The following is a 10735-nucleotide window of genomic DNA, read 5'->3' as shown; positions in this document are numbered from 1 at the left end:
TAGCTTTTGAAGAAGAAAACAAAGGATCTGAAATGTTTGAAAATTACTTAGCCCCCATATAAATGGTGCTTGTATATTTATATGCTTCCTCTACAAATGCACACACACACATACCACAACTCATTTCTCTTCATTTCTCAAATATGATTGCTTGTACTCAGGCATTTTCTGTTGACACAACATAACTTTTTAATAACTTGTTAGCTGTTCTAATCATTTGATAGTATTCAGAATACAATGCAATTGCAAAATGAACCAGGACAGCATTCTGCCTAAGTCAGAATCTAAAGCTACACACAGGAAACAGCCATTTGCAGCATCTTCAGCTCCTGCTAAAGAGAGTCTAACAATATATTTTGCTGTTCACATTTATGTATTTCAAAACCTAATAGCCCATGAAAAAAAAATATGAAGAATACATCTCAAGAAGCAGATATTAAAGGTACCAGCAAAATAATAGACTACATTTAACTTCGAAGCATTATTTTAGGCCACCTACATCATTAATGACTTTTTCTTTGTGATAGGTGTTGGAAAAGAGAATGCACTGGAGGGTTAACTTAAATGTTGGCTTTTATTACATTTATTTGCTGTGAGTAAGATTATTCACAAATGCAAACACACTACTCTTCAAATGTTTTCTTAAAAATTATTTGACCTTCAAAGTCTAAACAGATATTTGAAATATGGAGTCATTTTGAAGTAAACATTTACCCCTAAAATTTATCTTTAAAATATCCTACTTAAATCATATGTCATAGTGTGATATTTAATTGTTACACTATGATATTAAAGCAAAAGGGGCATCAGGTACACAACAAAAATAAGACAGTTATAATTCCCAATTTGAGGTAAACTACATCTAGGAATAGGAATGTTCAAAGAAAAGATGAACTCATCATTTACTATCTTCTTAAATGCACCAACAAAATTACAAAAGTACCACTATTATCATGTTTATCATTATCACACTCATATCAGGTTATCAGACAACCTGATCTCAATGAAAGTGGGAAGGATTATTAATTGCGGTGTTATCTTTTCTAGAGAGAAGAGATGTCTTTTTTCCTCTTTCTATTTTTAACTAATGTCTGGACCTAATGTCTGGAGTCACTTCAAATGCAAGTCTGTTAATCAGTTTCAAACTTCCAAACCAACTGGGGCTAGCTTTTGCTTCGCAAATTTTTGGAGCTAGCAGCAATTCCTGCTTAGGTATTCAACTTCCATAAATCTCACTAAACCTTGCAAGGTGGCGCTCTTTTCATGAAAAAGCCAATATTATTGTTATAATCAGAATAACATTTTTTAAAAAGTTAAACACCACCCTCCCCAGTGTTTGATGTGGTACAGTAAGTGCAGCAAAGTCCTTCCTCAGCAAATAAGACTTTGTTGACTAACAGTGACAAATATAAATAGCAAGAGATGAAAAGACAAGTCAACAAAGGATTCTTAAAGAAATTGAATATTTTTATCTTGTAATTGGCCAATGGTATAATCTGAAAAATTAATTTCACTTTAAAATAGATGTATCTTAAGGGGTTGTTATACTTTGTGGGGATTTTCCTCTTGTTTTCTTTCTCAGAATCAAATATGGCCTGTGGCTTCCTGAACACATAGAGTATGCTAAAGAATCAGGTCCATGGCCCTCCTTGCCCAGTGAGGTCAGTTTCTGCCGCCTGCTCTGCACCTCCACACCCTAGCAACTACAGCCAAGGGACTGATTTGTGATCTCCGGCTACGTTGTCTGCCTAATGGGGCGATCATGCAAGCTACAACCAGAGACAAAGAAGCCTGCGTTCCTACCAGCGCAGCTAACTTCATGGAAGCAGCATAGCTTGCAAATCTATCAAACTAAACTGCAAGAAAGACAATCTGATTTAGAGAAAAGGCATTCTGCTACAGTCATTAAGCACAAGTAATTTAAATTTTTTATATTGTCTCCTCATTTACAAATTTACTGTATCAATGCCAACCAATGGAACGAATTTCTTAAGTAAATGAGAAATAAATAAAAGAGATAGAAAGATAATCAAATTACTTAAAATAATCCTCTTCCCTAGATGTATTTTTGAGAGAACTAATAACAGTGGCAAAATCATAGGAATAATAACATATCATAGGAAGTAATTAATTTAAATTAGCTTCATGTTTGAAGAATATAAGTGAAACGCTTTATGGACATTTACTTTTGTACAAAGAAGGAAGGCCTGGAAAAGCATGCATCGACATCCTGAAAATTAGTTATGGTCATAAATGGTTTAATTGAAGACAGCAATTTAAAATATGATATTGTAAATCTGCAACTCAGTTTCAGCCCGGGGAATTTAATCTAGGGGGCAGCGGAACCCTCGGCTGCAAGTTCATTTGCAATGTTGCAGAGCGAGCCCCTGAGCTTCTGACAATTCGTCTACATTAATATTGATGTCGCCTGTGCAATCTATTTCTGTTATTTTTATGGTTGTTATTCTACATCTGCAAAGGTCATTTAAATTATACTGCGGCCGAAAATTTGTTTCATAAATTTTGATATAAATACTAATTACACTCTCTCGGAGAGCCAGCAGGGTAGCATTCATTTATCACGTTTATACGACCTGCAGTGACAGAAAGGGAAGGCAAGGGAGACTGGAGAGCTTTTCTGGAGACCCTTTAAGACTGGCAGAAGAGGCAGCAGGTTGCTGGTGGGTGAAGAAGAAATTCCTACCACAATCACTGAGATTTAAGAATCTTTAATAAGGTACGAAAGGTTACCAAACAGTTCTGGAAACTAAAGTGTACATACGAGTTCTTCTAGCCATAAATATTGAAGAGCTGTAACATGGATAAACTGGCCCTTTACATGCGGATAAATATGGAAACTAGGAATTATATACATTATGTGGTTGTATCTTTTGCCAAAAGTAACGGACAGTTATAGTTTATATCTTTTTTAATATCACTTTACATAAACAAATGGAACAGTTTGACACGTAGATCCAGGCTCGTACTATACGAATTCTTGACAGGACGTGAAACAACATTTTACTGCACTAAAGTACTTAGACTTTGGGACGAAATGTTTGCACTTTATACAAAAAAAGCACATTAATACCAATAATATTGGGTTAGGTCGACGTGGAGACTGTAATCGTACAAAGTAATTCACATTTTGGTACACATTTACTAGAACATTCTTGCCATTCAGTACAAACAGTTGGCTTTCGGCCGCCCACCCCTCCCCCTCCCCCCGCCCATCCGGTCCCTCCCCCCTCCCCCAATGCAAAGACCACAACGCCACAATCCCACCCACCCGCTCCAACCGAGATATAACTATTTACAGAATTCAACAGTACAGTTTTAAGCTAATAATTCTGTATTTACAAGAAAACAAAGAAAAAAAGAAGCCGAAGCCCCAGAGAGCCCGTACCAATCCGACAAGAAACTGGCCCTCGGGGTTGGCGGCATTTGGTCAGGTGGCCTCCTCCCCCTCGACCCCCTACCGCACCTTGGGTACCAAGCCTTTGCCAAAAAAAGAAAAATAATGAAAGCGAAAGGAAATTTTTAAAAGGTTGATGCTTCCTCTCTTACTCGTCCTGGGTCTATTGGCAGATTTTTTAAAAAAGGATTGCGGGGTCTGTGTGGGGGGTTGTTTTGATTCGCAGGGTTCTTTCAGTAATGTTGTGTATACGTGTGTGATCAGTCTCTTAAATAGGGTTTTGTTCGATGTTTTGTTTCTGATTTTAAACGTACCATTCGTTAAAATTGGAAGACAGCGCGCTGTGGCCGGCTGTGTGGTGGACTGCGGAGGAGGAGGGCGATAAGGAGCTTGTGGTCGGGTTGTCTGTGGAGGGAGACACGATGGTGGGAGGCGTGGAGGATTCGTAGCCAGAGCTGGCGGCCGGCGAAGGCTGCGAGCCCTGCGAGGAGGATTCGTGGACCTGCAGGAATAAAGTTGCGTTTTTACGGACATAAAGAGCCAGTGCGGCGGCCGCCTAGAGAGGCGAAGGCCGCGAGTGCCCTTCCTCCTGGACCCCTTGGAGCCCCTGAACATAGGTGAGGCCCGATCAGCGGGACTTTGGGCTTAGTTTCTCTGCACAGGCCTGCAGAAACCGTGCTCCTGGGAAAGTCAGGGTCCCCAAGACTCACAAAAGAAAAATAGGTCTGGGAAGAGGGAGACTGGATATGAGGCCAGAGACTGCACTTTCTTTCCCTGAACTTTGCTTGCGCATGTTTAGGTGAGCCAGAGCTCAGGCCTGGGCGCAGGAGTCCAACTCTTGCGTCTCACTGGCAGCTGCAAGGGCAGCAGTTTCCGCAGCGTCAACCCCCTGCAAAAGCCCTAGCTCTGGGCCAAATTCAGTGGCGGCCTTTGCTCATACTTGCCTCTTTCAACTTTTATTATTAAACCAAAAATTTAAAACGGCCTTGGACACTCCCATCCCCTTTTCCAGGTCCCGCCCTACCTTCTCTGCCCAGCTCCACTGAGTGGAACCTTTGCCTTCCCGCTTCCTCTGGCTCCCGCCACCACCTGTCTGCCACTCGCCGCCCGACCCCAAGCCGAGAGCCAAGAGAGCTCCTGCCTCAAAGGGGGCGACGAGAGCGCGGCGATTACCTTCATGTGTTTGCGCAGCGAACTGGGATGCGTGTAGGACTTGTCGCACATCTTGCAAAGATAGGGCTTGTCGCTCGTGTGCACGTGCATGTGCTTCTTGCGGTCGCTGCTGTTAGCGAAGCGCCGGTCACAGCCCTCAAACTCGCACTTGAAGGGCTTCTCCCCTGGTGCCAAAGTAGAATGAGAGGGGTCTAATTAGAAAAAAATACCGCGGCCGTTTTTCAAAAACTAAACAAATGGAAAAAAATTAAAACAAAAAGCCAGCAGCCCAGGATTAGCACTTTGCAAGCTTAAAAACTCGGAACGTCAATAAATTATTACATCTGCAGTGGAATTATAAATATCTTAACTCTATTGTAATCCCTAATACAATTGGATCTACATTTTATTTTTATGTTTAAAAAAATTAACAGTAGGAGGAGTCTGTTTTTAGCATCAGATCTGGAAACTCGTATTACCCAGAGCTACACACGATTTCGGATTGCTTCCACCTGGCTCCTGGTTTCTAGTTTTCACGTTTGCGGCTTATTCTCCTGCCCTATTGCTTTTCTCTCCTCCCCCTGCCCCCTCCCCGACGCTCCGCATCCCCTGGTCGCCTCCTCCAACCCACCCCACTCCCTACATACACTCACATTTTATAGCGTAATCTGGGCCGGAGAGAACTCAACGCCGCAAATTCTTCCCTGACTCGGGCGTTAAACCCGAAGTCTCAAGCATGGTTCTCAGATCTCACCCGGGAAAGTCAGAATAGGAAAGGAGACCCAATTCCCGGCCTCTTGGGGGCAGGGGGCCCAGAATGTTTTGCCTGATGCCAGGCTACAACCCTGAGCTCGCGGGAACTTTTTTTTTTTTTTTAACTGTTCCGGACCTGTGTCTTGATTATTTTTAAAGGCCAAAGAGAGGAATCTGGTGTTTTGAAAACACCCTCATGGAGTCTAATAGACAATAAGTTCTTCCTTACCTTCCTCGGACTTTCTCCACCCCTCAAACCCACTCTTAAAACCAGTCACTACTAAAACTGAACTCTTCAAATATGCATAAAGCTCCAAAAGCCTCCTCAATCCCAAATTATTTCCTTTCCCCACTCTGTCTCAATTCTTTCTGTCTCTGTTTTGTTTCTTTCTACGCCCTTAACCCGGCCTCCTCAATTTCCTCAGCTCTTTCCTTTGGCAAAGTCCTCAGTGAAGTGCACGGAGAGAGATGTTGGCAGCAAGCAAGGGTTTAGATTTGTCTGCAGCCTGAGCAGCTGGCGCCTCCGCGGCTGCCGGGAGCCAGCCACTTTCCCCGGCTTCGAAAGCACCAAAGTCTCCGCCAAACCAGGTTTGGCTTCCTGTTCTCCGACCTTTTTTGTGTCTCATTTAAAAAATCTATATACCCAGCTCCTCCTCGTCCGCCCTGTGTATGTGTGTGTATGTGTGTGTGTGTGTGTGTGTTTGTGTGTGTGTGTTTTCCATAATTTCAAGCCAGAAACTAAAAATCAGCGCACACTTTCCCTGCCTGCCTGCCGGAACCTGACGCCCGGGATCCCACCGAGGCTGCGTTTGTGCGACCTGGCCGCTGACTTTCGGTTTGGGTCCCAGGCCCAAGTGGGAATGGGTAGGGGTCCTACAGCTGTTTCCGTACCTGTGTGCGTCCTTTTGTGGATCTTTAAATTCTCGGAGCGCGCGAAGACCTTGCCACAGCCAGGGAAGGGGCAGGGAAAGGGCTTCTCGCCCGTGTGCACGCGGATGTGGTTAACCAGTTTGTATTTGGCTTTGAAGGGCTTGCCCTCGCGCGGACACTCCTCCCAGAAGCAGATGTGATTACTCTGCTCCGGGCCACCTACGTGCTCCACGGTGACGTGCGTAACTAGCTCGTGCATGGTGCTGAAAGTTTTGTTGCACGACTTTTTGGGGTTGGCCAGCTGCTCGGGCTCGATCCACTTGCAGATGAGCTCTTGCTTGATGGGTTGGCGCATGTAGCGGAAGAAGGCGCCGGCGCCGTGATGCGCAGCCATGTTCACGTTCATGGGCCCGTAGCCGTGCAGCTGCGGCGCAGCATAGTGCTCCGAACGCGGGCTGGTCACCTGGCCGTACTGCTCCGGTCGCGGGTACATGTCCCCCGAGAAGCCGAGCCTCATCTGCCCGTTGACCACGTTAGGCGACGCGTGGCCGGCAGCCTGCTCGTGAAGCCCGGGGAAGAGGAGGTGGCCCGCGGCGTCCGTGTGGCCGTGTGGGCCCCCGAAGCCCCCGGCCGATGCAGCAAAGAGGCTGTGCTGTGCGCTGGCTGCCGCCGCCGCGTCGCCAAAACCCCGGTTGCGGAACAGAAAGTCCCGCGTGGAGTTGAAGGCTGCGCTGGAATAGGAGCCGACGTGGCCCGGGTGATGGTGATGGCTCAGGGCCGCAGCAGCCGCGTAGCCTGGCGCCTGCGACGTGAAGGCCGTCTGGCCGGCCGAAGCCAGCTCGTGCGAACTGGGGTTGAGCTTGAAGGCGCCCATGCCGTCGGCGAACGGGTTGATGCCCAGGCCCACGTCTCGTTCGGCCACGTCGCCCGCGGAGTGGTGGCGGGACGCGCCAAAGGTGGTCACGCCGATCGCTGGGTACTGGGGGCCGGCGTCCAGGAGCATCGTGGCTGCTCGGGGCGAGCCCCGGCCTCCCCCGCCCCCCCCACCCTCGCCAGCCGAGGAGGGAAAATCGGGAGGAGGAGGAGGAGGAACAAGAGGAGGAGGAAGAGGAGGAAGAAGAGGAGGAGGGAGGGGGAGTCGACCCACCTCGCGAAGTCCTAGCCTGCAGGCAATGGCGCGGCGCGCCCGGGCGCTGGCCGGGCCAAACGCAAAGTAGCCGGACGGCTGCGGGCCGCGAGTAAGGCAGGCTCCAGCGCCCGCCAGGCAGATTCTGCCGGCCCGGCTCGCACTTTCTCGCCGCTCAGTCTCTGCCGAGAGGGCCGCGCGTCAAGGCTGCCCGGGGAAAGGCATGGAGCATCTCAGCCCCCCAAAAAAACTTCCTCCTGGATTTGTAGCATAGAGGAATGTGAGCGCCAGAGCCGCGACTGCTTCGCCCTCTCTCCGCCTCGCGCAGCGCGCCCCTCCTCACTTCTCCACTAGCCCCTCGCCCTTTCTTTTCTCTCTCTCTCCTTTCTCTCACGCTCGCCTCCTCGCTCCTTCACTCTCCGTTTTTCCCTCTCTGCTTTTTGCAAAAAAAAAAAAAAAAAAAAAAAAAAAAGTGGGTGGGGGGAGAAGAAAGAAAGAAAAAGCCAAAGAAAAGGCGCAAATCATGCACAATATTGTCTTTTGCGGTTTATCTTCCTGGGGAGAAACTTTCACCTCCTCAGCCGGGCGGTGAGCGCGAGACTGATAGCAGCAATCATTCCTGCAGATAAATGAATTGAAAGGACGACACCGTCCCCCCCCTTGATGAATGGGAGCAGGGGGGAGGTGTCACGTGCTGCCGACGCTGGCGCCCATTGGTGCGTCCGCATTCCCCCCGCCCGCAGCCGCCGCGCCAACGGAGGGCGCGCCGAGGCGCCGCGCGCAGCTCATTGGCCCGCCCGCCTCATCAATCCCAGGTATTGTAAAGCGCTTGACATCCCCTTTTGACAAACCAGGGCTGCCAGGAGTAGCAACTTTTTTTTTAGCCAAATTTTTTCCCTCTTCTCACGGAAATTTTTTTTCTTTTTTCTTTTCTTTCTTTTCTTTTTTTTTTTTTTTTTTTTTTGCCACGATTACTTTTCCTTCTCACAGTCATATGCATTCCTCTTCCTCCCTTGCCCTCCCGCACCCCGGCGCTGCCCTTCCCGAAACCAACTCTTCGCTGAGCGATTAGAGACTTCGGACGTCTCCGGGTGCAGCAGGCGGGGATGGGGCTGGTAAACACAGCAAAGGCACTTCCTGAATGTCCCGATTCAGCAACTTTCTTTTCTTTCTTCCCCCTTCCCCCCTCCCTTCAAGGGCAGCAAAAGAGGCTTTTGTTATTTGCTCCTTTTGAAGTTTGTTTCCCTCTTGCTTTGTCCCCCTCCTGTTCATAATTTAAGATCTTGGGAGCACACGGGCACTATGCTCTCTTTACAAAAAATGTAATTTCTCAGTGTAACCGGTAGCCTCTGTATTTCTCGCTTTTATCTAATCAGACTTCCTGCACCACCGCACCCCCCCTCCCCGAAAACACACACACACACACACACTCACACACACAGGTGGATGAAAGCGCTTAAGTTCCCAGGTTATTGAGGTTTGAATTTTTTAATGGCAAATTTGAAATGTTGTTGCCAGTTTCCTTTACTTTTTCCCTCTCTTGCGTTATTTTTCCGTTTTCTGCCTTTCCGTTGTCTCCTTCGACTGCCCCCGCTAACCCTGTCTCTCCTCACTCCTGTTCCCTACTTGGGCCCCTTTCATTCAGGTAAAACGGTAAATTTCCCAATGCGCCATTGTTCCCTTGGGCTGCCCAAAGCTCCCTAGAGATCCCCGAATACTTTTTTGGTATTTAAATCCCCAATAGATAGGACCAATGTAAATTTTGTGACATTCAAACCTTTTCTAGTTCACAAATCAGTCACCCTTGTCACAGTTATTGAAATTCCGCAACTCGCCACACCAGGACGGTGGAAAAAGCGGGCGCGGTCTTTGTTGCCGACCAGGCTTTTGATCGCCAGAGAAAATTTACTTACCTTCAGATGAGTGAGCAGAAAAAGAAATAACACTCCCTTTGATTTAGTTAGGAAAATGCAGACATTTGGATTCAGTGCAAACATACAACACTCGCTTGTTTTCGCGATGCGGCCCTCGATTAACCTGTCTTTGCCTAGCGCAAAGTCTATTCAACAACTGCGCGTAGTTTCTTTTTGTCCCTTCCACAAAGAGCCATTGACTATATATTAAAATGATTGTTGAAAGGTAGGGGAGTATGGTACTTAAAAGCAGGAAAAAAAAATCCCTGTGACTCAATCAATTAAGCCGAGCAACATTTATGCATTTCAAAAAATGCACGCGGATGCGGGGGGTTGTGGGGATGAAGGTTGCATTTCTCCGCAGCTCTGTTTAAAACCCAGCAGTCCTGGCCGAGGGTTTAGCTGAAGCGTCTGCATATTCATTAGGTCTAATTATTTTCTAGTAAGGAAAACACAAAAAGCCAAGAGTCGGAATCCTTCAATTTACCCTTTGTTTCTAACTTCATTTGGCTTCTTTGCAGCTGAATCAAAGCCCTAAACTCTTTTACCAAACAAAGAAACCTCAACTCATCCTTTCATAGGCGGCCCGGTTAGGAAACTCACCGTGCCCCAGCGAGAGGAAAATGAAAATGAATATATTTTTTGCCCTGACGCCAGCGCTGACTGCACGGGCTGGAGGAAGGCAGGGTCAGCGTCCGCCGCTCCTCGACTTTCTGGTTTTCTGGTCTTCTCACCAACTAGATTCTCGCTTGGGGCTGGCCGGCGGGACTGCCCTTTCCATGGGCTGTGCTTGCTCAAAAGTCGGCTTGGGTATCCGGGATGATTTCCCGGTGCTGAGCATTTGTGCTTGTGCCGGGAAATATAAATTCGGAAAAAAAAATAATTGTTCTGTTCCCATCAACAAGTCTGAGTCTAGCAGCCCAGCATTTCCCACCAACTTTGAGTAGAATGGAATGAGGAGTGGAGGTAAAGAAAGGGCCGAGGTATCTTTAAAAATTATTATACACTTGGTTGGAAAAAAAAAGATATATCGGAGGCACTAAGTCTTTTTACCTACAAGGGGAAGTTGGATCCTGCTTCCCCTGTAGTTGAGAAAACCTCATCTGCATGGAGAAGTTTTCTCTAGAGGCTGTATTCCTCTCACTAGGGAGAACAGATATTGAACCCACCTCGCCCGCCTTTCAGGAAACACACGCGGGCGCACACACACACACACACACAACAAGGGAGGGGACCTAAGGGGGGAAGGGTAGCTGTTGGGAGGGGGAGAGGGAAAATAATTCTTCAAAAAAGAAAAGTCAGTCTTCTCCTCTCCAGTCCGTGGAAAATCCAACGGGGACGTTGACAAGAGGGTATTTTTAGGAAACACATCCAAATATACAGGGTAAGAGTGAATGTGAGAAAAAAAAAAGTTGTGGGTTGTAGAAGTTATCAAGTGGGATTTGCGGCGCTCTCTGCAGGAAACGCGAGCGGCTCCAGTTCAAAGCCACATGCACCAACGTGACA

At 47.2% G+C, this 10735-nt stretch overlaps 1 protein-coding gene across 1 annotated transcript; it reads right to left on the bottom strand.

The window, feature by feature from the left end:
* Positions 1-2713: 2713 nt before the first annotated feature.
* ZIC1 (Zic family member 1) lies at positions 2714-10534 on the bottom strand. Its single transcript, XM_004037813.5, has 3 exons — positions 6212-10534; positions 4589-4752; positions 2714-3917 (listed from the first exon to the last, which is right to left on the bottom strand). Exons 1-3 carry the CDS (start codon positions 7191-7193, stop codon positions 3720-3722), a joined length of 1344 nt encoding a protein of 447 aa, XP_004037861.1. The 5' UTR covers positions 7194-10534; the 3' UTR covers positions 2714-3719.
* Positions 10535-10735: the final 201 nt, after the last annotated feature.

The sequence above is a fragment of the Gorilla gorilla genome, chromosome 2 (genome assembly GCF_029281585.2).
Source record: "Gorilla gorilla gorilla isolate KB3781 chromosome 2, NHGRI_mGorGor1-v2.1_pri, whole genome shotgun sequence".
In the NCBI taxonomy this organism is placed as follows: domain Eukaryota; kingdom Metazoa; phylum Chordata; class Mammalia; order Primates; family Hominidae; genus Gorilla; species Gorilla gorilla.
Note: the sequence above shows the minus strand (reverse complement) of the source record. Positions and strands in the feature narration are given on the sequence as shown.

Coding starts and splice junctions, on each gene's coding strand:
- ZIC1 (XM_004037813.5), bottom strand. CDS start 7,193: ATGCTCCTGGACGCCGGCCCCCAGTACCCAGCGATCGGCGTGACCACC. Junction 4,753..6,211: donor CCACAAAAGGACGCACACAG/GTACGGAAACAG, acceptor CTTTGGCACCAG/GGGAGAAGCCCTTCAAGTGC. Junction 3,918..4,588: donor CGCTGCGCAAACACATGAAG/GTAATCGCCGCG, acceptor TTATTCCTGCAG/GTCCACGAATCCTCCTCGCA.